Consider the following 26,158-nt stretch of genomic DNA (forward strand, 5'->3'; position numbering starts at 1 on the left):
GGCAATGTGTAATTATTTGTACCCAAAGCCACAGTAACACAGTGAAAACCACCAATGGACACCACTCCAGTTTAGAAAAATACAGTATCTTTAACTAAACAAAACACGACCCAAAAAAACAAAAATTGAGCACACATGTATTAAGATATCACTTCTAAAACAGTTACTGCAAAAATAGCACTTAGAAACAAATAGCTAAACCTGTGGCTGTTATGACAGGCAAAAATCCAAAGTATGGCACTGAGCGTGAGGTGTGCGGGCCGGGCACAGAGTCACAAGAACCCCCAAACAACAGCATCTTAGAAACAAAGTCCGTAGACGATGCATGGCGTTGTGGAGGTGAGGCATCAGTGCTGAGGCGAGGCCAGCTCCCAGTTGCCACGGGGGAGGCAAGACGTTGAGTTTGTGAGGAGGTGCGGTGCGGGATCCAGAACAGAGGAAGTTAGGTGGTGTCGGCAGTGAGGCGTTGGTTCTAGTGAATCGATGCAGCGTTGAAGAGTTTGTGAAGTCACCCTCGTTGGTTAGCGGCACTGCAATACCGTGAAGCTGGTGCTGGCGGTGATGGCGTCGCTATGTAAATGTAAATGTGTGTATACTTGTAAAGCGCACTATCACCTGAAAGGTATCTTGGCGCTGTATACCGCTGTGGAACCCTTCCTGGCTTTCCCTGTGAAATGCCCCCTTACTGGGCACCTCGAAGGTGAGGCCAGGCATCCTAGCGCTTTCGGAGCCGTTGTGGAGATTAAGCAAGCTATTGCCCAGAGTTGCAGAGTGGGACCCATGATTAGAGTAGGCACCTAGGCGAGAATTATCGAGTCCGTGGACACTGAGCCCAAGACCCTGCCGTGTCAGGAATTGAACCCTGGTCCCGGGCCAGACCTCTGCCTCATGGTCTGCCGCTCTAATCGGTGAGCCACACTATGAGCACTGTCCTCGGGAAGGGCGATAACCATATGTGTGGGCAGGCTTTGAAGGTTGTTGGGGCTGCGGTGCAATGTGCACTTCAAGAGCTGTGCCCCCTGCCTCTGTGTAGGTCACAGCGTCACTGGTGGAATCGCTGACGGCATCCAAGTTGTTTCTCTTGCTTTGCAGCACCAACCACACAAATCACAGGGCCCAGGAACTGAAATTGGGGCCCTTTTGTATGCAGTAGTTCACAGAGGAGTCCAGGTGCTGGTCAGTTGTTTCAGGTGAAGTCTTTGTGGCCCTGAGACTTCAGAACAGGAGGCAAGCACACACAAACCCTTAGAGATTCTTTTTCAAGCAGGTTCACAGCAAAGGGCCAGTCTTTGTCCGCTCCTTGGTAGAGGCAGCAACTGCAGGCCAACCCAGCAAAGCACACACAGCAAAGGGGCAGTACTCCTACTCACAGCTCTCCAGCTCTTCTCCTTGACAGAGGTTCCTCTTGAGTCCAGAAGTGATCTGATTCTACCCCATCCCCATTTCTCTTTGTATAAAGGATCTCTGAGCCAAGTCCAAACCAGTTCTGGCCTCTCTGGTGCAGCTTGACCACAGGAGGTGGAGACATCATTGTTTAAAGCAGACTGTTGTAATGTGCTTATTACTTATGCAGTCTCCCCACTGTGGTTCTTTTCCTTTCTGCTCAGCCTGTGGTGAGGTCACTTGGAATGTTGGGGTTGGTTTGTATGTAGCAGATAATCAGTTGGTGTGAAGGGCTGAGCAGAGAGGAGCCTGCTCCTGGTGGGGCATTACCATGCTTTACTATGGATCTTTGTAACTGAGAACCTATAAGATTACCACAAGAATAAATCTACTAATACCATCTACTAGACATGTTTGAGCTTCCATACTTCATTTTAACACACAGCCTTTTCATGTGCAAGTGAAACGCCTCCCACCACTCTAAATGCAGCCAAGATCTATTCAGCCCCACTATGAGTTCACCCAGGAAAGGCAGGACACACCTCAACCCCCATTGTGGTCGTAGAGAGTGAATACACATCCCCAGATTCTGTCACTCAAAAACCAGACAGTCAATACACAAACAGCAGAGGCACACAGAACGGTTAAACAAGAAAATGCCTAATTTCTAAAAGTGGCATTTTCCAACACACAATTTAAAAACCATGTCCCTTAAATTCTGAGTTCACCTCTACAATGTTACAAACTCCCATATTAGGCTATGGGACAGATAGCCATTAAATAGTGAAAAACTAATTTGGAGTATTTCATTAACAGGACATGTAAAAGACACCAGTACATGTCCTACCTTTTACATACACTGCACCCTTCCCATGTGGATACCTTGGGCCTATCTGTGGGGTGCCTTACATGTAAAAAAGCGAAGGTTGAGGCCTGGCAAGCGGGTGCACTTGCCAGGTTGGCATGTCAGTTTAAAACTGCTTGTGAAGACACTACATTGGTAGGTCTGAGACACATTTACAGGGCTACTCATGTGGGTGGCAAATCCAGTGCTGCAAGCCCACTAGCAGCATTTAATTTACATGCCCTGCACACACTGTGCACTGTACTAGGAATTTACTAGTAAATAAAATATGCCATTCATGGATAACCAACTACAATCATAATTTACACATTGAGCATGTGCACTTTAGTACGGATCAGCAGTGGTAAAGTGCCCGAAGGCCTATAGCCAATAAAACAAGTCAGAAAAAATAGGAGAAAGAAGCTAAAAGTTTGGGGATATCCCTGCAAAAACAGCCAATTCCAACAGTGCCTGTACCCCATGCACCAAGAAAACACCCATTGGAGGAAGGTACTGAAACATGCCAACAGAGCACATGATATGGAACAGCCTATCAGGAGCCCTTTGTCCACATACCGTTGCCTCTCGAACTGAATGCCCAATAGCTGAAAGTCATCTGGGTGAACCCAAGGAAGCGGAAATCCAACTTGACATCGCTCTTGGCCATTTGTGGCCTTTACCCACTGCCTCTACTATGGACAGTGCCACATCCATTGAAGAATACGGGACTGAAGCCTGGTCCCCTGGGATAAAATCATTAACCGAAGTGCCCTCTGGCCACGAAAGATGTTGAATCAGTCTGAACTGACGTTTTTTTCTTTCTTCTGACCACTCCAATGGGTGACACAATTAAGTTTTCTATGGACCAATCATAAGAGACCGGTCATCCTCCCTTCATGTATCTATTTCCGCAGGTTGTCTTTCATCACATGTTTGAAGGCACTGACCACTTCAAATTGCTCTCCCAGCTATGCACACTCCGACCCTGGTTCCCCGGTCTGAATTCCCATCTGAAACCCTCTCCAACAACTTGATTCTGATCATAGAGTGTCAACCAAAAATTCAGGCAGTCTAGCTTAAGTGGGCGTATGAGCTTGGGCTCCCAGATCCTTGTGTTCCCCATCTAACCCTAAAGTGGTCTAAGCTCAAACACATGCACAACGACGGTCCATGGTGCTATTTGATTCAAACAGCCATGCGTATTGTTATGAAGTATATTTCGGTATACAAAGATTAAGGACGGGATAAGGTTTTGAACAGGCCTCAATTACAGAAGCAAATGAGGTAGCGGCTTGATTGATCACCCATGTTTCTCTCATCAGAGTAGTAACAAGTATTTCTGGGTTACGTTAGAACTGGTGACCCTTGCTTGGACACTCCTGGATGTGAATGCCCCTAAGAAGCCATATGTCGGCAAAACGTGGTGGCTACACATTTTTCTGCCTGCATGTAAGATGAAGAATGAATAAAAAGAACGTACGTTAATAGAGGATTTTCTTTTGTCTTACTCACATTGGTCTCGATTATTTTATTTATCTATCTATTTTTTATTTATTTTGAAAGTTTTATACAGCGCGAACTAGACCCTTGCAGATATCAGAGCGCTTTACAGGTGAGTATCACACTGTCTTGAAGATTTGTTTTTCTGTTGCCTCTCACTAATGTATGAGTACCGGTAGGGCCGGTATCGATTGTAGTCCATGATAATCGAATCAGGATTCTGCATCCTGTGTTGTTGTTTGCCCGGGCTAGCACAGTACCCACCAGCCAGTTGCACTGCCCAAGTCGTACTGGACTTTCCTGGGGCAGTGATCTTGTAGTCCATTACTGCCGTCAGCTGGCCATGCTGGGCTTAGTCTTCCCTTCCTCTCGGGTTGTTGGAGCTGCACAGAGCTCCCCCGAATCTGCCATGCTGTTGTACCGGTCACCCTGCAAAAAAGAGCCGAGGCAAAGTGTGCTAGTCACTACCTTCCACCTACCCATATTCACCCCGCTTCTGACAACCAACCGCTCCCCTCCAATGCCCTGCTCTCCTCTCCCTGTGCCTTTGCCTGCGTACCCTTTGCCACCATCACATCAAAGTGTTGGTCCACCCTGACATACACCCTCCTAGTCCTCTTTCTCACCTGCCCCCGAGCTATGCACTCGTACTCCAAATCATCCGCCTCACCAAAAGCCTCGTCCTGACCTTGATTCTCCCCATCACTCGATTCGAGGCCTGCTGCCCAAATACTTGCAGCGCTGCCCCCTGTATGGAGGTTTTCAATACTCCCTTTTCTGACCCACTCTGTGTGTTGGCCCCCGCTGCCCTACAACTGGATACCTGCTGTCCCCGAACACCACCTTCCCAAGGCGCTCCTGTGCCCCTGATGGGACACGCCTCAAAGTAGCCCCTGTCCAATGAGATGGTGGCCCATGTGCTCCCCTCCCCAGAAATCCTACTCCCCTTCACCTCACTCTGCCTTGCACTCACTCTTGTGCTGCCCCCGGGGGGTCTGCCACTTCCTCCAACGCTGCCATGAATGAATCCCTCTTCTCCCTGCTCTTGCCCTCTCACCTTGTGGTGCCGCTAAGCAAAGCCCCTTCCTAGCAGCATCTTCCCTCTATTATATTGCACTCACCAGAAGATGTAGAAGTCTCCAAAAATGCTCTGCAATTTCCCCGCCCCCTCCCAGATGCAGCAGAGCATTAACAGTTGTCCTGCCCACCACCCTCAACCTGCCGGCCTCATTCGGGCCCCGGCCAATAATGTAAAGCAGGAAACCTACCTCTCTTGCGCACCGACGGCTGCCGTGACACCCACACAGGCATTCGTTTTGGCACAGATTTGGTCCCTGGGCCCTCTTGAGCAGGGCCAGTTCTAGGATTTGCGAGGACCTGGGCTAAAAAGGAATGTGCGAGGCCCATCTAATTTAGATAAGTGGCCCCTTGCAAGGAGACCATTCATAGACACTGTGGGAGGCCTATTGTCCAGCATTTTGTCGCTCCCCACAGTTTTAACTTTGAGCCCACAAGCATTTCTCACCCCTTCAGTCCGATAGGTGTGAGAATTGCCTGTGGGCTAAAAGTTAAAACTATGGGGGCGCCAAAATGATGGACAATGGGCCTCCCACATCGCTCCTGCACTGAGTGGTCGCTCCCCAGTCTCACTGCCGAGACCTGGTATCGTTGCGCTGCATTGTGAAATATTTTGAAATATTAGCGCCTGAGATTACTTGCATTTGACTTGCTTGGTTGCTGCTTAGCTTGCTCTGAAATTGACTTGCAGATTAAATACGCGATATCCCCCGGCGCCCGGCTCTGCTCTCCCCTCCATTTTGTTTTGTTGTTGTTTTGCTCCGTGTGCGTTCCCTTGAGCCCGCCCCGCCTCCCAGCTGAGCCGCCCTCCCACTAACAATATACAGCGCTCCCGTACCTAGAAGCGCTGTGATCCCCTCATCGCTCCTGCACTGAGTGGTCGCTCCCCAGTCTCACTGCCGAGACCTGGTATCGTTGCGCTGCATTGTGAAATATTTTGAAATATTAGCGCCTGAGATTACTTGCATTTGACTTGCTTGGTTGCTGCTTAGCTTGCTCTGAAATTGACTTGCAGATTAAATACGCGATATCCCCCGGCGCCCTGCTCTGCTCTCCCCTCCATTTTGTTTTGTTGTTGTTGTGCTCCGTGTGCGTTTCCTTGAGCCCGCCCCGCCCCCCAGCTGAGCCGCCCTCCCACTAACAATATACAGCGCTCCCGTACCTAGAAGCGCTGTGATCCCCTCATCGCTCCTGCACTGAGTGGTCGCTCCCCAGTCTCACTGCCGAGACCTGGTATCGTTGCGCTGCATTGTGAAATATTTTGAAATATTAGCGCCTGAGATTACTTGCATTTGACTTGCTTGGTTGCTGCTTAGCTTGCTCTGAAATTGACTTGCAGATTAAATACGCGATATCCCCCGGCGCCCTGCTCTGCTCTCCCCTCCATTTTGTTTTGTTGTTGTTGTGCTCCGTGTGCGTTCCCTTGAGCCCGCCCCGCCTCCCAGCTGAGCCGCCCTCCCACTAACAATATACAGCGCTCCCGTACCTAGAAGCGCTGTGATCCCCTCATCGCTCCTGCACTGAGTGGTCGCTCCCCAGTCTCACTGCCGAGACCTGGTATCGTTGCGCTGCATTGTGAAATATTTTGAAATATTAGCGCCTGAGATTACTTGCATTTGACTTGCTTGGTTGCTGCTTAGCTTGGTCTGAAATTGACTTGCAGATTAAATACGCGATATCCCCCGGCGCCCTGCTCTGCTCTCCCCTCCATTTTGTTTTGTTGTTGTTGTGCTCCGTGTGCGTTCCCTTGAGCCCGCCCCGCCTCCCAGCTGAGCCGCCCTCCCACTAACAATATACAGCGCTCCCGTACCTAGAAGCGCTGTGATCCCCTCATCGCTCCTGCACTGAGTGGTCGCTCCCCAGTCTCACTGCCGAGACCTGGTATCGTTGCGCTGCATTGTGAAATATTTTGAAATATTAGCGCCTGAGATTACTTGCATTTGACTTGCTTGGTTGCTGCTTAGCTTGCTCTGAAATTGACTTGCAGATTAAATCCGCGATATCCCCCGGCGCCCTGCTCTGCTCTCCCCTCCATTTTGTTTTGTTGTTGTTGTGCTCCGTGTGCGTTCCCTTGAGCCCGCCCTGCCTCCCAGCTGAGCCGCCCTCCCACTAACAATATACAGCGCTCCCGTACCTAGAAGCGCTGTGATCCCCTCATCGCTCCTGCACTGAGTGGTCGCTCCCCAGTCTCACTGCCGAGACCTGGTATCGTTGCGCTGCATTGTGAAATATTTTGAAATATTAGCGCCTGAGATTACTTGCATTTGACTTGCTTGGTTGCTGCTTAGCTTGCTCTGAAATTGACTTGCAGATTAAATACGCGATATCCCCCGGCGCCCTGCTCTGCTCTCCCCTCCATTTTGTTTTGTTGTTGTTGTGCTCCGTGTGCGTTCCCTTGAGCCCGCCCCGCCTCCCAGCTGAGCCGCCCTCCCACTAACAATATACAGCGCTCCCGTACCTAGAAGCGCTGTGATCCCCTCATCGCTCCTGCACTGAGTGGTCGCTCCCCAGTCTCACTGCCGAGACCTGGTATCGTTGCGCTGCATTGTGAAATATTTTGAAATATTAGCGCCTGAGATTACTTGCATTTGACTTGCTTGGTTGCTGCTTAGCTTGCTCTGAAATTGACTTGCAGATTAAATCCGCGATATCCCCCGGCGCCCTGCTCTGCTCTCCCCTCCATTTTGTTTTGTTGTTGTTGTGCTCCGTGTGCGTTCCCTTGAGCCCGCCCTGCCTCCCAGCTGAGCCGCCCTCCCACTAACAATATACAGCGCTCCCGTACCTAGAAGCGCTGTGATCCCCTCATCGCTCCTGCACTGAGTGGTCGCTCCCCAGTCTCACTGCCGAGACCTGGTATCGTTGCGCTGCATTGTGAAATATTTTGAAATATTAGCGCCTGAGATTACTTGCATTTGACTTGCTTGGTTGCTGCTTAGCTTGCTCTGAAATTGACTTGCAGATTAAATACGCGATATCCCCCGGCGCCCTGCTCTGCTCTCCCCTCCATTTTGTTTTGTTGTTGTTGTGCTCCGTGTGCGTTCCCTTGAGCCCGCCCCGCCTCCCAGCTGAGCCGCCCTCCCACTAACAATATACAGCGCTCCCGTACCTAGAAGCGCTGTGATCCCCTCATCGCTCCTGCACTGAGTGGTCGCTCCCCAGTCTCACTGCCGAGACCTGGTATCGTTGCGCTGCATTGTGAAATATTTTGAAATATTAGCGCCTGAGATTACTTGCATTTGACTTGCTTGGTTGCTGCTTAGCTTGCTCTGAAATTGACTTGCAGATTAAATACGCGATATCCCCCGGCGCCCTGCTCTGCTCTCCCCTCCATTTTGTTTTGTTGTTGTTGTGCTCCGTGTGCGTTCCCTTGAGCCCGCCCCGCCTCCCAGCTGAGCCGCACTCGCCCCTCCCCCTTTCCACTATCCATATATGACCGTTGCATTTGCGCGCAGCGTTCACGCGCAGCGACCGCGCCCCTTGCGCGCCGAAGGTGCGCCAAAGGTAAGCCCGCCTGCGCCCGTCCGCGCCTGGACCGCGCCCAGCACCCGTCCCCCTGCTCTATGCCGCTCCCAACCCCCCAGAGTAACTTATGATGCCGCTACTCTCCTCGCCCTCAACGCAGGACGCACCCCACTATGCTGCGTAGCTACCCCAGGACGTACCCACGGCCCATTCTCCTGCCTCTCCTGTAAGTTCAACTGCTTCAGGACCCTCACCAAACACACTTCCTCCACACTCAGCTCCGAACCCAATGACTTGAAATGCATCCTACTGAACACCCGCTCGGTCCACAGACACGCAACCGAACTCTGGGACCTAATCGACACTGTGTCACCTGACATCGCCTTCCTCACTGAAACTTGGATGAACGCATCTTCTGCCCCCGACATCGCCATAGCCATACCAGACACTTACAAGATCATTCGAAAAGACCGCACCATTAAAAAAACTGGAGGAGGCATCGCCATCGTCCATAGAAACACCATCAAAATTACAACCAGCTCTGACGACAATCTTGCAACCGCCGAACACCTCCACTTTCAGATCCACACCGACCCCAGGACCACCCTCAGAGGAACCCTCATCCACAGGCCCCCAGGCACCCGATCTCAATTCAGCGACGACATCACTGACTTCGTCAGCCTGCACGCCCTCGCCTCCGAGAACTACATTCTTCTAGGAGACCTCAACTACCACCTTGACAACATTCTCGACAACAACACCACCACCCTCCTGGACAACATGTCCAATCTCGGACTCAAACAACTTGTCGACACCCCCACTCACACAGCCGGACACACGCTCGACCCTATCTTCACCTCCAGCAAGCACATCTCCTTCGATCACACTACAGCTCTCCACTGGACGGATCACAGCTGTATTCACTTCAGCTACAAAACAACCCTGACCCACAACCGTCCACAACCCATTCCCCGAAGAAATTGGAACAAAATCACCACCGACCAACTCCTCGCATCCCTCAGCCAAAACACTCCCACCCTAACAACGGACCCAGACCAAGCGGCCACAAACCTCAGGCAATTGATTACACACAGTGCGGACGAACTAGCACCCCTGAAAAAACACCAGTTGAAATCATTCAGCAAAAAGGCTCCCTGGTTCAATGATGACCTAAAAAATCCAAGAAGACTTGCCGCACCCTGGAGAAGAATTGGAGAAAAGAACCAACCTCAGACAACATGACCTCCCTCAAGACAGCCACCCGCAAACACCACCAACTGATTCGTTCCGCCAAGAAATCAGCATTTAAGGACCGTCTCGACAACAACTCTCATAACAGCAAGGAACTCTTCAATATCGTCAAAGAATTCACCAACCCTCCCGCAGCATCCAACGACATCACTAACTCCCAAGACCTCTGCAATGCGCTATCCTCCTTCTTCTACAACAAAATTGCCGACATCCACAACAGATTCAAGAACACTCCCAATGACCAACTCACCCCACCCCCTTCTGATCCCACCCCTCCAACTAACTACCTCAATTCCTGGAACCCAATCACCATTGAAGATACCATTCGCCTCATGAACTCAATCCACTCTGGCTCACCTTCTGACCCCTGCCCCCACTACATCTTCAACAAAGCTGACTCCATCATCGCTCCCCAACTCCGCGATGTCATCAACTGCTCCTTCAACTCAGCCACCTTTCCAGAAATATGGAAACACGCCGAACTCAGCGCCCTTCTGAAAAAACCAACAGCAGACCCCTCAGAACTGAAAAACTACCGACCCATCTCACTCCTCCCTTTCCCGGCCAAAGTCATCGAGAAAGCCGTCAACAGCCAACTCGCAGCCTTCCTTAAATCCAACAACTCCCTGGATCCCTCACAGAACGGCTTTCGAACCAAACACAGCACCGAGACCGCCCTCATTGCGGCGACCGACGACATCCGAGCACTCCTGGACAACGGTGAAACAGTGGCCCTCATTCTTCTCGACCTCTCCGCCGCCTTCGACACTGTCTGTCACAGCACCCTCATACAACGCCTCAACAACATCGGCATACAAGGAAAAGCCTTGGACTGGATCATCTCGTTCCTAGCCGGGAGAACACAGAGAGTCCGACTTCCCCCTTTCTACTCAGAGCCCACCGAAGATATCTGCGGCGTACCTCAAGGCTCCTCACTCAGTCCCACCCTCTTCAACGTCTACAGGAGTCCCCTCGCCCCCATCGCACGTTGACACAACCTCAACATCATCTCCTACGCCGACGACACCCAGCTGATACTTTCCCTCACCAAAGACCCCAACACCGCCAAGGACAACCTTCACGAAGGTATGAAAGAAGTAGCCGAATGGATGAAACAGAGCCGCCTAAAACTCAACTCAGACAAAACTGAGGTGCTCATCCTTGGATCCTCCCCCTCAGCGTGGGACGACTCTTGGTGGCCTTCCGCTTTGGGATCAGCGCCCACACCCACTGACCATGCACGTAACCTTGGCTTCATTCTAGACTCCTCTCTCTCAATGTCCAGACAAGTCAACGCCGTATCGTCCTCCTGCTTCAACGTCCTTCGCATTCTCAAAAAGATCTTCCGCTGGATCCCCCTCGAAACAAGAAAGACTGTCACCCATGCACTGGTCACGAGTCGACTGGACTATGGCAACACTCTCTACGCCGGAATTACAACAAAATTGCAGAAAAAGCTCCAGCGCATCCAAAACGCATCAGCGAGACTCATATTAGACATCCCGCGCCAAGAGCACATCACCGGTCACTTAAAAAACCTCCACTGGCTTCCCGTCAACAAAAGAATTACTTTCCGCCTTCTTACCCACGCACACAAGGCCCTTTATAATCTAGGACCAGAATGCCTCAACTCCCGACTGTCCTTCTACTATCCCACCCGCCAACTAAGATCATCCATTCAAGCCCTCGCCGCAGTCCCGCGCATCCGAAAAACCACCATGGGCGGCAGATCCTTCTCCTTCCTGGCTGCCAAGACCTGGAACTCACTCCCCACCCACCCCCGCCTTACTCAGAATCACATCTCCTTCAGAAAAGAATTGAAAACTTGGCTATTCGATAAACAATGAACCCCTCCCTCTAGCGCCTTGACACCCTCTGGATGAGTAGTGCGCTTTATAAATGCCTGAACTTGAACTTGAACTTCTGTGAATGGGTCTCCTTTCAATTGAAGGGAGCGTCTCCCTCCCTTATGTATCCAGATACCATCCCTGAGAGGCCCGGGAGGGGGGGCCCTCCATTTCAAAGAAAGGTGAGGCCTTTCTTTGAAATGGATCGCCAGGGAACCGACAGGACGCATCACCAGTGCGTGGCCCCATGCTGGTGAGCTGAGTGCGAGGCCCTGGGCAGCTGCCCACGCTGCCCATGCCTTGCGCCGGCCCTGCTCTTGAGCACTTACAGGGGCGGAGCTGCCAACACTGTGCGAGTGGGCTGCCCTTGCTCAGGCTTTGCTCCCCAGCCTGCCTCCGTGCTCTTAAGGCCACTCTCCAAAGATGAGTGTCCTCTTTCCCTTACCTTGCAGTCCTGAACAGCGGGATTCCGGTACAGCAGAGAGCAGTTATCGGCCCTATGCCTTGGCTGGCCTCCACAGGCCGCATCCTACGCCAGGAAATCAATTAGCCCGGATTCGTCGTTTAGACGCAGTGTCTCTGCGACTTTACCTCAGAAGACATTTCGCTAGCACAGAAATAAGTGGAACGCTAGCTACCACCAGAACGCTAACTACCAAATCACAATAACGCTAAAAAAACGCTCTGTGAACTGCTACCACTATAAAATGGTGGTTAGTAGCAAAAAATGCCACATTTATACCCGAGGGATACATTGTAGCCCAATTGAAGCCGAAAACCCGCAGCAGTTGTTGGACTGCTTCATTTCCCAAATTATCCCAGGGGGAGGGCAGACCTCCCTGTGGTCGGCTGCCCCTCAAGACCCCAATGGAGTACTGGATAGAAATGTGTCCTTTTCATTCAATCTTGCTTCTGTTGTGACTGAGAGATAAAATGGGTTCTAAACCCGTTATCATGAGACGAAACTGGCAGCATTTAATGATAAGAGTCGTAAATAATTAACTATTTTTCATTTGTAATAATATGCTCTCCATCCAAATCTCAACATTGATAAACAAGGTCATATTAAAAGGAGGGTATTTGCTTTTTTCATTTAATTATTTGATAGAAATTGACTAAGTAGAATAAAGATATTTCGTTTCAGCTTCTTTGTTAGTTTCAATGAATTTTCTTTAATAGAAACAATCGATAGGTTTTTGAAATCGATAAATAGGCGTGTAAATTTCAGTGAATATCTTCGATGCCCTCTTGAAAGTTCCTTGCCACTGTTTCTTCTGTAGAGCTCCAGCGTTCTTGGCTCCGGATTAGAAAGGGTCCTCCTGCTCACAGCCAGTGCCCTGTATCTGCCTGGAGCAATCATTGAAATGTGCTTTTGGCACAGATACTCACGCGCAGCCTCGTGCCAGCGCTGCTGGTAAGTGATCTGCATTGTTCATTTTTTGCTCAGCTTGCTCAGCGATGGAAGAATATACTCTGTAATGGTTTTGAAACATGATTATTCTTTATAACATGAAAAATTCACAATTTTAGAGTTGAAGTCAACGTCACTTGCACTTTTCATGGCGAACATATTGTATTTAATACTTTTAGGGCCTGCAGCCATTGGCTTCTTTTCCTTTGCAACGTTCAGCCACTGACTTGAGACACTGTCAATCACATCCTGGATCATCCCACAGGAACATTTTACTCTCACTGTTTATTGGCAGTTCGAGAATGAAATTTCGACTTTTGGATGCATGATGGTTTATTTTACCTTTGGAATCATTCAGAGATTCTTATTATGAAAACACCAACGTGTTGGAACAAAGATAGTTAATATCCTCCTTCAACACCGCCACCTTCCCGGAGAGCTGGAAGCATGCCGAGCTGAGCGCCCTACTGAAGAAACCAACAGCGGACCCCACCGACCTCAAGAACTTCCGCCCCATCTCGCTCCTCCCTTTTCCTGCCAAAGTCATCGAGAAGATCATCAACAGTCAGCTTGCCGCCTTCCTCGAAACGAACGGATCCCTCGACCCATCACAGTCCGGTTTCGGAGCCAACCACAGCACCGAGACCGCCCTTATCGCGGCCACCGACGACATCAGAACCCTGCTCGACAACGGGGAAACAGCGGCCCTCATCCTCCTGGACCTCTCCACAGCGTTCAACACTGTCTGCCACTGCACCCTAGTGCAGCGCCTCAGCAACATCGTAATCCAAGAGAAGGCACTGGAGTGGATCATCTCGTTCCTCGCCGGAAGAACCCAGAGAGTCCGCCTCCTCCCGTTTCGATCCGAGGCCACCGAAGTCATCTGCGGCGTCCCACAAGGATCATCACTCAGCCCCACCCTCTTCAACATCTACATGAGACCACTTGCAGCCATCGCACGCCAACACAACCTCAACATCATCTCCTATGCCGACGACACCCAACTGATCCTCTCCCTCACCATAGACCCCGCCACCGCCAGAACCAGCCTACACGAAGGAATGAAAGACGTCGCCGAGTGGATGAAGAACAGCCACCTAAAACTGAACTCAGACAAGACGGAGGTCCTCATCCTGGGACCATCGCCCTCCGCCTGGGACGACTCCTGGAGGCCTCCCGCCCTGGGCACCGCTCCCAAGCCAACAGACCACGCACGCAACCTGGGCTTCATCCTGGACTCTTCCCTCTCGATGACCAGACAAGTCAACGCCGTCTCCTCATCATGCTTCAACACCCTACGCATGCTCCGCAAGATCTTCCGATGGATCCCGACCGAAACCAGGAAGACGGTCACCCAGGCACTCGTCACCAGCCGACTGGACTACGGTAACACCCTCTACGCCGGAACCACAGCCAAGCTACAGAAAAGACTCCAACGCATCCAGAACGCCTCCGCCTGACTCATCCTGGACATCCCCCGACGCAGCCACATCTCCGGCCACCTGAGGGACCTGCACTGGCTCCCCGTCAGCAAGAGGATCACGTTCAGGCTCCTTACCCACGCACACAAGTCTCTCCACGACCTGTGCCTCAAGTACCTCAACGACCGCCTGACCTTCTACACGCCCACCCGCCAGCTATGTTCTACAATCCTCGCCCTCGCCGCCGTACCACGCATCCGAAGAGCCACCGCCGGAGGAAGATCCTTCTCCTACCTGGCAGCCAAGACATGGAACTACCTCCCCATCCACCTCTGGCTGACACAGGACCATCTCGCCTTCAGGAGACAACTCAAGACCTGGCTGTTCGAGCAGTAGCGGACCCCTCCCCCAAGCGCCTTGAGACCCTTCCGGGTGAGTAGCGCGCTGTACAATTGTTATGATTGATTGATTGATTGATTGATAGAGAAATCATGGCAATACTTCACCGTCATATTCGGTGGAACTAGAACTTTGTTTTGTTTGTATGTTTCAGTGGCGTAGCTAGAAGTATAATCACCTGGGGCGGCCCCTAAATTTGCCACCTGGGAGCAGGTAAGGTTAGGGCGATGGACGATTAACAACTTGTTCTTAAGGTCAGGGGGATGGTGGAAGTCGACAGACACGACTCCCGCCACCCCCAAAAACAGTGCCGTCTGGGACGGACTGCAACCCTGCCCCCCCCTAGCTACACCACTGGTATGTTTTCTAACTTTTCTTTTACAAATGCATTGTGTTATAGCAATACTTTACGGTTCAATGAGTGGAATATACAATTATTTATTTTTATGAGATATTTGCAATAAATAGGTACTGTGTAACAAGTTTATATGCGTATGCACAGTGGCATGAAGCACAGCAATGGGCATGTGCTTTACGGAGGTACAAACTAAAGCTTAATTTTGCGCCATCCTGTTTTCACAAAGAAATATACAATGAATCTCACTCTAGCATCATGAATTCACATATGGTACCTAAAGCACGAGCAGCTGCATAACTTCCAGCAAATCCATAACGTCCAGACGTAGGTTGTACTGGCCGGATGTATGACATTACAACACATGCTTTTACATCGCATGCATTTACAACGCGGTATTTACAACGAATACCTTTACAACGCATAGTGCTTTGGGGCGCTGGATAGTGAATAGTTTAATTTACTATTCCAAATCCAGTCCCCGTGGATAGTAGGGAAGGTGTTGGATAGTAAATTAAACTTATTCCCTATCCTAGAGCGCCCCCCCGCGCAATGCGTTGTAATGGTTTGCGTTGTAAAAGTTGCGTCGTAAAGGCACTGCGTGGTAAAAGTTGTGTTGTAAAGGGTGTTTCCCTTACTAGCCATGTGATGTGAGATACCGCTGAGTATTTGCCTCCATTATAAAGATTTGTTAAATGTACTTTTACACATTTGATTGTTAATACATTTTACTGAAATGACTGAAATCAGCAGATATGCACTTTCAAGAACTTCTTGCCAGTGCCAGTATTGCTAATGAAAAACGTAAAGCGAGTTTACTGGCTCCAACAGTTCATTGGGTGCATAGGCCAATAAGTTTGCAAAAGATGGGTTCACCCTCAGCTCCTACATGTTCATGAGAGGATCTGCACTGAAGTTCTGCCTTTTCTAATGTCGAAAGCCATCTTAGTGTAAAACTCGACCAGGTGTGTGCACAAAACTCAAGTGCATAGTTAGAAATTGGATAATCTAAACAGGGAGATAGAAGCAGCCCTCCATCGTTGTCATTTACAGGAATTGATCACATGTCAGCACAATATGGAACATTTACTAAACGGAGACAAATCATTTGGGCGAGCCCATCTCAGGCATTGCATCACGGTTTCAGCCAGCCCATTGCATGGTGAGTATGTTTACAAAGACAGTTTGCATAACTCGGTCATCAAAACGTAGTTCTTCTCAGGAATGGCACTATGATAGACCCACATATAGTGATATTATTTAGGAGATTGTTTGTTATTGCAGTCAAACTCTCTGAAGAAGAGTACTGGCAGCAGCACAGAGCCTCTTTAAAAAAGTGTACTTCAACTTGAGCATTAGAAAAAGTCTTGTGATATGCATTTGGCAAAACACACCTGGATCTTGCTATTCACAAAATGGTGTACTGAGAGATTGCAGAGCAGCATGGAGCATCGGTTTCTGTGCTGTTTGAACTTTCAACTTTGGCAGTGGGACATTGTCTTATGTTTCACTTGTCAGTCACAATATGATGAACTGGCAAATGCACTGGAAGATGGTGCTCAATATAGAAGTACAAACAGCACCGGACCAGCACATGTGTGGTTCCAACCAGTTCCTAGGCCCCTGCAGTTTTGGTGGCTTCCGGGACTCAATTCAATTCAAAGAATCTTTATTCGGTGATTAAAAAACACCATAAAGAACACACATATATACATGAATAAAAAGTCATTAAACATTTTCAAGATCCTTATACAGAATATTAGTGTTAACATGAAACACCAACAGTAAAAATATAACAATTTTAAAAATATAAAATCAAAGACATATCATTCGTCTCCCCTGGTTAGCCTTAAACGGACCGCTACCTTAATAAAATTCATTATACAACACAAGGTTAAGGGGTCCGATGCTTTTTGTAAAAAGACTAGTGCCTCCCTGGCATGTTCCTGTTTAGCTTTTTTAAAAATATTTACAAGAAATCTACGCCTGGGCATTGTAAAAAAAGGACAGAGTAAAACAAAGTGAAGGGAGTCCTGCGGAGACCTGTTGTCGCAGCCGCAGGGTCCCTTCTGCTCAATTGAAGGTGTAAATCCTGCTGGTGATGCCAACATAAATGGGAGTAAGTTCAGTCTGAAACGGCACATCAGGAATCTATCCTGTGCATTATGCATAAGGTATAGATAAGGCTCCATACCCTCCACGCTCTTCACCAAGTTGTGAGCCCTCACTGTCTGTTTAAACCCTTCAGCCTCAGCTCTACGTTGGCTTTTCCGCTCTAGAAAGGTTTTCCTTACTTGCATCTTATGCTGGGCTACAATTGTTGCAGGGTTAGTGAAGAGATTCCCAAAGCCTAGTTCCTCTAGGGCAGTGGTTCCCAAACTTTTGACTCCTGAGGACCCCCATTGAGTCACCACTGGAAGCCGGGGACCCCCAAGCAATTTGCATGAGTTAAATTTCAAATATTAAAAGAGTAATTCGAAAAAAATACACACGTGTGCACACAAAACAAATACTCAAAGTACTTAGGGGCAGATTTACAATAAGTGACGCATCCATGCATATCAGCAGGGATGCGGCACTTATTGTGCGCCATGCCTCCGCCACCATTGATGCGCCGCATTTAAAATGCTGCGCCTCATGGGGCAAAAAAGCATAGATGCATGACGCATCTGTGCCATAAACGTGCGACACAGCTGCTGCAATGCTCTGGGGGGCCGAATCTTGTTAATGCTGTGTCAATCCTTACGCCTGCTTCAAGCAGGCGCAGGGTTTTGACGCAGCATGGGCCCCAAAGTGACTGAGTGAAATCTTGTAGATTTCACTCAGCCACTTTTAGGAGGCGTTACTGCGCTGGAACGCCTCCTTCTGGCGCAGGGCTTTACAACGTGGCACATCTCCCAGATGCATCACGTTGTAAATACCCTGCACCATGGCGCATCTTTTGCGCCACCGCTGCTTCACGAAAGGGACGCAACGGCGGCGTAAAAGAGGTGCAAGGGGCTTGTAAATCTGCCCCTAAGGATTTTGGGGCCAGATGTACGACCATTTCATTTAGCGCCTCGCAATTGGCGACACATTGCGAGTGGCAAATTGCGAGTCGCTAAACGAAATGTACAACAGTGTGTTTAACACTGTTTCAGATTCCCAATGGCGTCGCAAATTGCAAGGTTCATTAATATTAATGAGCCTCTCGCAATTTGCGAGCCTATTGGGAAATCCAGCCCTCCTAGGTATGGTGCCTGCTGGCTCTGCAGGCCACCATGTCTGGGACTGCTTTTAAATAAAGCAGTTACAAAAAAAAATGCAGCCCATTTACCATGCATTTAAAAAACAAAAAGAAAATGAAACGTTTCGTTTCATTTTCTAAGGGCAGGCAGAGGTCCCTGGGACCACTGCCTGCCCTTAAAAAATAATTTTGCATGCCTTTGCAGAGAGGAAGGGGTCCCCGGGGGACCCCTTCCCATTTGCGAATGCATTACCATCTACTTGAAGTAAGTGGTAATTGCGAGTGTTTTGCGACCACAAAACATTTGTACATGGTTTTAAAACTCTCTATTTGGAAGGGAATGCCCCTTCCAAATAGCAAGTTGCAAAACCTATTTAGCGAGTCGCAAACAAATTGCGACTCGCGAAATAGGCAATGCACATGGCCCAATACGTTTTTGCATGTGAAAGCGGGTTCACGAACCAGTTCTCGCATATAAAAACGGATCGTACATCTGGCCCTTAGTATTTTATATTGAAGTAATAGCCCCTCTGTCACATGTATTTCATTTGTTTTATAGCATCTCTCATACCATTGTAGGATGTCAGAGGTTCTTTACATCACACACATATAGAGACATTGAATCGTACATGTAAATCAGTGTGCATATAAAATGTTTAAAGAGTGCTTGGTCTGGAAAAGCACAAACTCAGGATTCAGAACATAACACAGTGGCTAGCACTGACTTTAACATTAAAAATGAATTTCCACCCAAATAAATCTTTTTAGCAGCATCAGGATAATGAATAACTGGGGAAAAACCAAAAGTTACTAACTGGTACCATGCAGTTTGCAAGCTGCTCTTTGATGACAGTTTATAGGTCCCTCCGCTAGATTATGATTGTCACTTATGAAGTGCACAGTAACAAAAGAATCTCTGTGACAAAAGCAGTAACCACGAACCTATGCACATAAAATGCTGCTTTTTAAAATGCATGTTACACGTTCTTTGCAGTAGGCACATTAACCCTCTGTGCTACATTAGTTAAGTCAAAGCTGCCACTAAACAAAACTCTCCTCATGCTCCAGCAGGTACATTAATCACTGGCTTTATCTTGACACTTTTATTGTTGCTGGAAAGCTGCTAATTATACAAGAAACTTTTCTGTGCTTTTAAAACTGTTGCCTGCGGACCCCCTGGGAATGTGTCACGGACCCCTGGGGGTCCGCGGACCACAGTTTGGGAAACACTGCTCTAGGGTATTCTTAACAAAATTGAGCCAGGGAATGCGCATACATTTATCCCTCTCTAAACAGTCCAATAGGATTTCTCTGCTAAGAGACGCATCAGGATTAGCCCAGATTTTTAACCAGGCCACAATTGGCCTAAGTTTTACCAGGTCATCTAGGTATGGCCTCCCTAGTCCCCTATGTGCTACGATTCCAGCAGTACTTGGGGGTGCCCTCAAGATGGATTTCAGATATTTGTTTTCTTCCCGTTGGATTCTTGTGATGTTCGCAAAGCCCCTTACTTCTGCCCCGTAAATTACTTTGGAGCATGATACGGAGCTGTACAAATTCATCACCTGTTCCGAGGACCATCTTCCTAGCCTCCTGCCATAGCTAGCTATTGCCCCGTTAGAGGCAATCATTTTACTACAGCGCTCCTCCACCAGGGAATTAAACTGTAAGGCGCCATCAAAGGTTACACCAAGGTAAGAAAATGTTTTAACCTCTTCTACTGTGTGACTGCCTATTGTGTAGGTAAATTTAGAGGAAGTTTTTTTGCCAGCCAGGAGCACATACGATGGCACCCATGAACTTAACAAATCCATCAATCAGAATTTGTAAGCTCCTGGGTGTGTGTGCAATCAGGACTGCGTCATCTGCGTAAAGCAGAACAGGAATATGACGCTGCCCCACCCTTGGAGAGTCTGCCTTTAGACCCAACAGAAACTGCTCCAAATTATTAATGTAAAGGGAGAACAAAAAAGGGGCGAGAATGCAGCCTTGTCGGACTCCACTCATACAGGGAAAAGAGTCGGTCAATCCCCCCTCCCTGTTAAATCGAACCTTAGCCGTGGTGTCACTATGCAGTTCCCTTAGAATATCAATTAAACCGCTCTCAATCCCCATGCTTGACATCATGTCCCACAGTTTCTCCCTGTTGACGTGGTCAAATGCTGCTGCCAAATCCATAAATCCCATGTAGATCGATTCATCACTGGCCAGGGTATATTTGGCAGTCAGCATATACAGATTCAGGCATTGATCGCTAGTGGACCTCCCTGTCCTGAATCCATATTGGGTGTCCGAGAAGATGTTATTTTCATCGGTCCACTCAGTTAGTCTGTTGAGGATCGCCCTGCCCAAAAGTTTGGCCGATACATCAATCAGGGAGATGGGGCGATAGCACTTAGGGTCATCCCTATTACCCTTCTTGAAAATCGGCACAATGATCGCTTTGGACCAGGACGGTGGGAGACCACAAGTGATTGCAGTATTTATGACCCTGGTCATTAAAGGGGCCCATAGTTCTATGCTGCTTAGAAACAGGTCGGGAGGAATTCCATCAGGGCCCGGGGCTTTGTTTTTAGTCAGACCCTCTATCCCAGCAGTAATCTCCTTAATGGTAAATACAACCAATGAAGCCTGAGTTGGAGTTACAGATAACTCTGCAGAGGTACCCTGCTCGTGGTTATATAGACCCCTATAATGAGTGACCCACTGTTCTGGGAGGATGTTGGACCCTATCTCAGGGGTATCGTTTTCCTGGAAGGTCGGTTTGTTGATAATTCTCCAGAAACCCACTAGATCCTTTCTTTCCCCTACTTCTCTTAATTCTGCCCATGCTTCTGGCCGCAAGGCAAGTTTCCTCCTCTTGGTCTCTTTTTTGTATTTTTCCCTACACACCTTAATTTTTTGAGGCTCCCTTGGTTTAGATTTAAGGCAGCTTTTCAACTCCCTCAGTGCTTTGGAGCAGTCTTTATCAAACCACCGAGGGTTGTCGTGGTTCCTTGTGGGCGCACTAGTTTTAAGTAGGCCATCGATCAGGTTAGCAATCTCACCGAATGCTTCCAGTAACCTTAAACCGTGGACTTCTGTGTCAAGACAGTCATTGATGGCAGATTTGCCCTTGACTACCAGGGCTTTGTAAAACTTTTCCCCATCTATTTTGGACCATTTTAATCTCCTGCCTTGATCTGTTACCCTCTCCGTAATTGTGCGGTGATCTCTAGTTCTAGAGCCCGCCCTATACATTAGCTCCAGAACAAGTGGGTTATGGTCGCTAAAACTGCTCCATTCTATCCCTACACTAATTATCTTATTTAGCAGGGATCTCGAGGCCAAGATATAGTCTATGACGGTTGTGCATCCCCTACCCTTAAATGTAGGTGGGAGTGTACCATCCTTCTGTGTGCCTATCATGTTAATAGTGTGCTCAAGATCATACTTGAGCCGGAGCGTACTAAAAGCTGACCCTGTCGGCGTATGGGAAAAATGCGGCCCCTTCTCCATGGGACATTGGGACCAGTCTGTGTTTGCTTGGACCAGTGCCGGGCAAAGATGGCAGTTGAAATCCCCCATGACTAGCAGCGGTTGTGATTGCCCCTTTTTTTGGACTGTTATTTCCTGACCCAGCCTATAATCCAGCTCAGCTACTAATGTGGTATGGTTTCCCGCTATCTCGTTATTATAAATGTTAAAAACAGTAAATCTTAGCCCCTTCCCGAGGAACCGAACTGCCTGGATCCCATGGGAGTTCCAATCTGGGGAAGACCAGCTACCCGGCAGGTCTAGATCTATATAAATAGATAGTCCACCCATGGCTCTCCCTGATCTGGATTTTTGCGCGGGTACAAAGAAACACTTATACCCCTGTAAGTGATAGTTATTCACCGGGGCCCATGTCTCCTGCACGCAGATTACATGGAATTTTCTAATGTAATCCAGCCACTCTTTGTTGTTAAATTTGCCTGCCAAACCTGCTGTATTCCAAGAGATCAATCTCAATGCTTCACCACTCTGTTCTAGTCCCCCATGAGGCCTCGTTTGTGGCTCCCACTCTAACTCATGCGAGTCCAGCCCAGTTCCCCCTCCTATATATTCAATATCTACAGCCCTAGGTCCATCTAGCATAGACTTCCCGACACAACTCGATGGGATTTGCTGTGCCAGGGGACTATGCTCCTCCATCTCCTCTGCCAGAGCTCCTTTTTCTCCGTCTCCCTGAGGAACATTATCCGTTTGTCAATCCACCCCCTCAAGGCCATTCAGACAGTTAAACCGGTTAAAAGAATGAAAGGATGGCTCTGGGCGGCCAAACAGTGGCCTGGGGTTAAATTCGTGATGTCTCCCCCTCCGACCAACCCTCTCCCAGTTGTCATAGGTTTGGAACGGATGTACAGAAGCAGGGATAGGGGGAAAGAAGAAAGACACATGAAGGGTTTGAATGGTAGAGTCCCTAGATCTATTCTTTCCTTGGCATATGTGAGAGACAGTACCGGCATCCCTGAAGCTCACCAATATGCAATCCCCTATTATAGATTTATATGTTCTCCCCACCCATGGCACCCTTCTGACCATTATAATTTCGTTATTTAGATGTAACGGGAGGGGTCTGTTTGTGTTAAGCCACTTGATTACCCTGCTTTTTAGGGAACAAAAGTCCTCAGGTTCACCTACTTCAAGTGGAGGGACGCCCGCCATAACTACAGTAAAATCATTTGACTCCGGGGGTAAATTTGGTCTACGTGATCTAGGTGGAAGCTGCATTAGGGGAGGCAGTATAGTGTTGTCTACGGGCTGTGCCAGGGGGACGGGGCCTACAGGGGGAATAGGCCTATTAGAATTAAAGGGCTTAGTTGATGCATGATTAGTCCTCGAGGGTTGTGGAGGGGCCGCAGCATTCGCGACCTGTAGGGTGGCTGGGCTCATTGCACTATTTGGAGGTTGGTGGGGGGCCAGTGGAGTGGGAATGAGCTCCGGTGATCTTCCTTGATGGCCAGCTGAGATTTTAATGCTACTTAATGTAGCCTCCAGGATGGTAAGTCTGATCTCGACCTTTTTGATACTCTCACTAATTGGTAATAATAATGACCTAAGCAGGAATTCCAGGTTGCCAAGTGGGGCAACCGAGAGGGGGACATTAGCAATATTATTTCCTGGGTCATTTATCAGAGCAGGGGCCAAGCCTTCCTGTACAGTAGGTTTGGGGTGTAGTTCATCCACTAGCCTCACAGTCGGTATTAAGGGTTTTAATGACCTCCCAAAATCAGAATGAGGGATTTTGGGTTTATTTTTGCCCTGGGCTCCCTTCGACTTTCTCCTACGTTTGTTTGGGGGGGGGCCATGTACTACTTGTGCTCCTTGTACGTTAGCTGGCTTAGATTTAGCTATCCTAGCTTTCAGAGCTAGGGGGGGTTGAGAGACTAGATCAATAGTCACCCTACTAGGGCTTGGGCTGGTGGCTGGAGTTAGACTTGTGGGTGGAACAGATGGGGAGATCGTACCATCCCTCAACAGGAATGGGACATCATCTATTGGGGTCAACTCCTCACTAGGCGTGGTTGGATATTCTCCAAGGGGTCTGTTTTTCAGGTTATCTATAGAGCGTCTCCGCTCTGCCCTTAGCCGGGTTAAGGTGCTCTCCTTGTCCCCCTCCCCCACAGCCCGGGGAAAGTAGTTCTCTAGGGTCCTATTTTTTGCTCCTCCCTGCTTCACAGGGGTACCCTCCCTTACCGGGAACGGCATATCAACAGATGTTTAATAATAGTCAGTATGGGGCTATGACAGCAAATTGGACCAGGGTTCAAATAACCAAATCAAGAGAGTAGGCCCAGCCCGGCCTACTCCGGCCTATGACGGCCTTAGACGGTCCCGCCCTTGTCCCGGGCTTCTCCCGGGCACACTCCCGCGCGCTCCCGCGCAACGGCTCCTACCACTCCTATTATGGGGAGGAGGTGCTCAGGGGCGGGACAAACAGGGAGAGCGACCAGGTGCAGGTGATGACAGCGCAGGGACTCCTGGGCAATGGAGTCCCTGTACCTCACCTGGCGCTCGCAGCCCTGTTGTCCGCCTCCAGTCCAGAGTGTAAATCCACAGGATAGCGAAGCAGCCGCCCAGGCACACGGGCGAAGCGGGACCCGCGCAGCGGGTACCGCGAGGTCTCCAGGAAAGAAGGAGCAGTCTTGGAGGGCAGAACAACACGCAGAGGGCTCTCCCGCCTCCAGCCAGCAAACAGCAAGTGTCTCCCACAGAACGATGATCCGCAAGCACCTTTGACTCGGCGCTCAGGGGCGGGACAAACAGGGAGAGCGACCAGGTGCAGGTGATGACAGCGCAGGGACTCCTGGGCAATGGAGTCCCTGTACCTCACCTGGCGCTCGCAGCCCTGTTGTCCGCCTCCAGTCCAGAGTGTAAATCCACAGGAAAGCGAAGCAGCCGTCCAGGCACACGGGCGAAGGGGGACCCGCGCAGCGGGTACCGCGAGGTCTCCAGGAAAGAAGGAGCAGTCTTGGAGGGCAGAACAACACGCAGAGGGCTCTCCCGCCTCCAGCCAGCAAACAGCAAGTGTCTCCCACAGAACGATGATCCGCAAGCACCCTAGAGAGCAGCTTCACACGTCACACATCTCTGACTATACCTGATGCTCACTGTCAGATAATTCTTGTCTCTTTGACTTTCTTGTATGTTCCTGGATGAGTCCTTAATATTGGTTACCTTCCATGTCCAAAACAATGACTGGTCTGAAATGTACATATGCTAAATGTTCAATGATAGCAACTAAAAGCAATTTATCCAGTGTCGCGGATAATGGGGACACAGCAGTTGCTTATGCTATCAGTGAGGCAGAGATGCACCAGCTATACTGTAATGCTGAAAGGCATCATATTATTAGATAGGCTTTGTGGCTTCAATCCTCTTGTGTGTTCAAAAAGCATTTGTGCATGCCTGTGTTTACATACACTAAGCACACCAGAGCCATAGCTGTTTGCTTTGCCAGTGTCTGCTATTGTTGGTAGTAGATATCAGCTGTCTGACAAAATGCTTACTGATCTCATTATTAAACGTTCATTGCTATTAATTCTCTTTTCTGTTTACAGGGCTGTCGCTGGGGTTGACACAGATCCTACATTGGTTCATATGGAAGTACAGGACTCCAATGGAGGTAGGAGCATCTTGATACATTTAGCAAGGATTGCTGAGACACATTTACAAAGAATTTTCGTTTTGAGGAACTCTGTTGAAAACAAAATAACTTTTTTTTAAATATGCAGTAACATGTTTATGTGCACTGTAGTGGCATATTGGTTATCATGTGTTATGTTGGCTACTCTGAGCAAACCAATAACTTGGCACCTGATTAAATGCATCACTTAAATAAAAACCCTCAATATGACTCGCTCCCCCTACACACTGCAATAATCAGATTGCACCTCTTTTTGCATCTATCCAAGAAGATCTGACTCTTGAAAGAAGCAACAAGCACTCTCAATGATCACCTACCAGATCTGAAACTTTCCATACATTGTCACAACTCTAAAGATAAGAGACCTGACTGCACTCCCCTCCAAGTGATTCAAACACAAACCTTCTCGTCCTTTGAATCCCTGACTGTCCACCCTCCCTCCAAAATGACAGACTTTGCAAAATGAGCCACATCTTCACTAATTACAGTAATGAATCCATGACAGCTGAAATGTTCTCCCCACTTGATCACATATTCCTTGTTGATTTGAATATTCACTAGAATGATGGGAACCACTAAGCAATAACACTGCTGCAAGCCTTTTTCCATGAACACCAGCTCATTCATCACTCAGAACTCAGGAAAAACACATTAAAGGACCTATCACTGAACTCATTGTTTTATTGGCAACAAGAACTAATCCCGATCCTTGTAAGCAGACTGGTCACATGACCTACTTCTGCTCTTTTACCTCAGTCTAAGCCCCACTCCTCCTGATGCCTGGCCAACAAAACCAGCAATACTCTGAAGG

At 48.8% G+C, this 26,158-nt stretch overlaps 1 protein-coding gene across 5 annotated transcripts in view; it reads left to right on the forward strand.

The window, feature by feature from the left end:
- The window catches only part of SORCS2 (sortilin related VPS10 domain containing receptor 2), a 2,165,153-nt gene that overhangs the window by 1,551,125 nt on the left and 587,870 nt on the right, over positions 1-26,158 (forward strand). For all 5 annotated transcript variants that reach the window (XM_078678523.1, XM_078678525.1, XM_078678524.1 and 2 more), the window contains exon 6: positions 25,262-25,326. In XM_078678523.1, coding sequence (XP_078534649.1) covers positions 25,262-25,326 — 65 coding nt within the window. The remainder of the gene's footprint in view (positions 1-25,261; positions 25,327-26,158) is intronic.

Source organism: Lissotriton helveticus, chromosome 2_2 (genome assembly GCF_964261635.1).
Source record: "Lissotriton helveticus chromosome 2_2, aLisHel1.1, whole genome shotgun sequence".
NCBI lineage: Eukaryota > Metazoa > Chordata > Amphibia > Caudata > Salamandridae > Lissotriton > Lissotriton helveticus.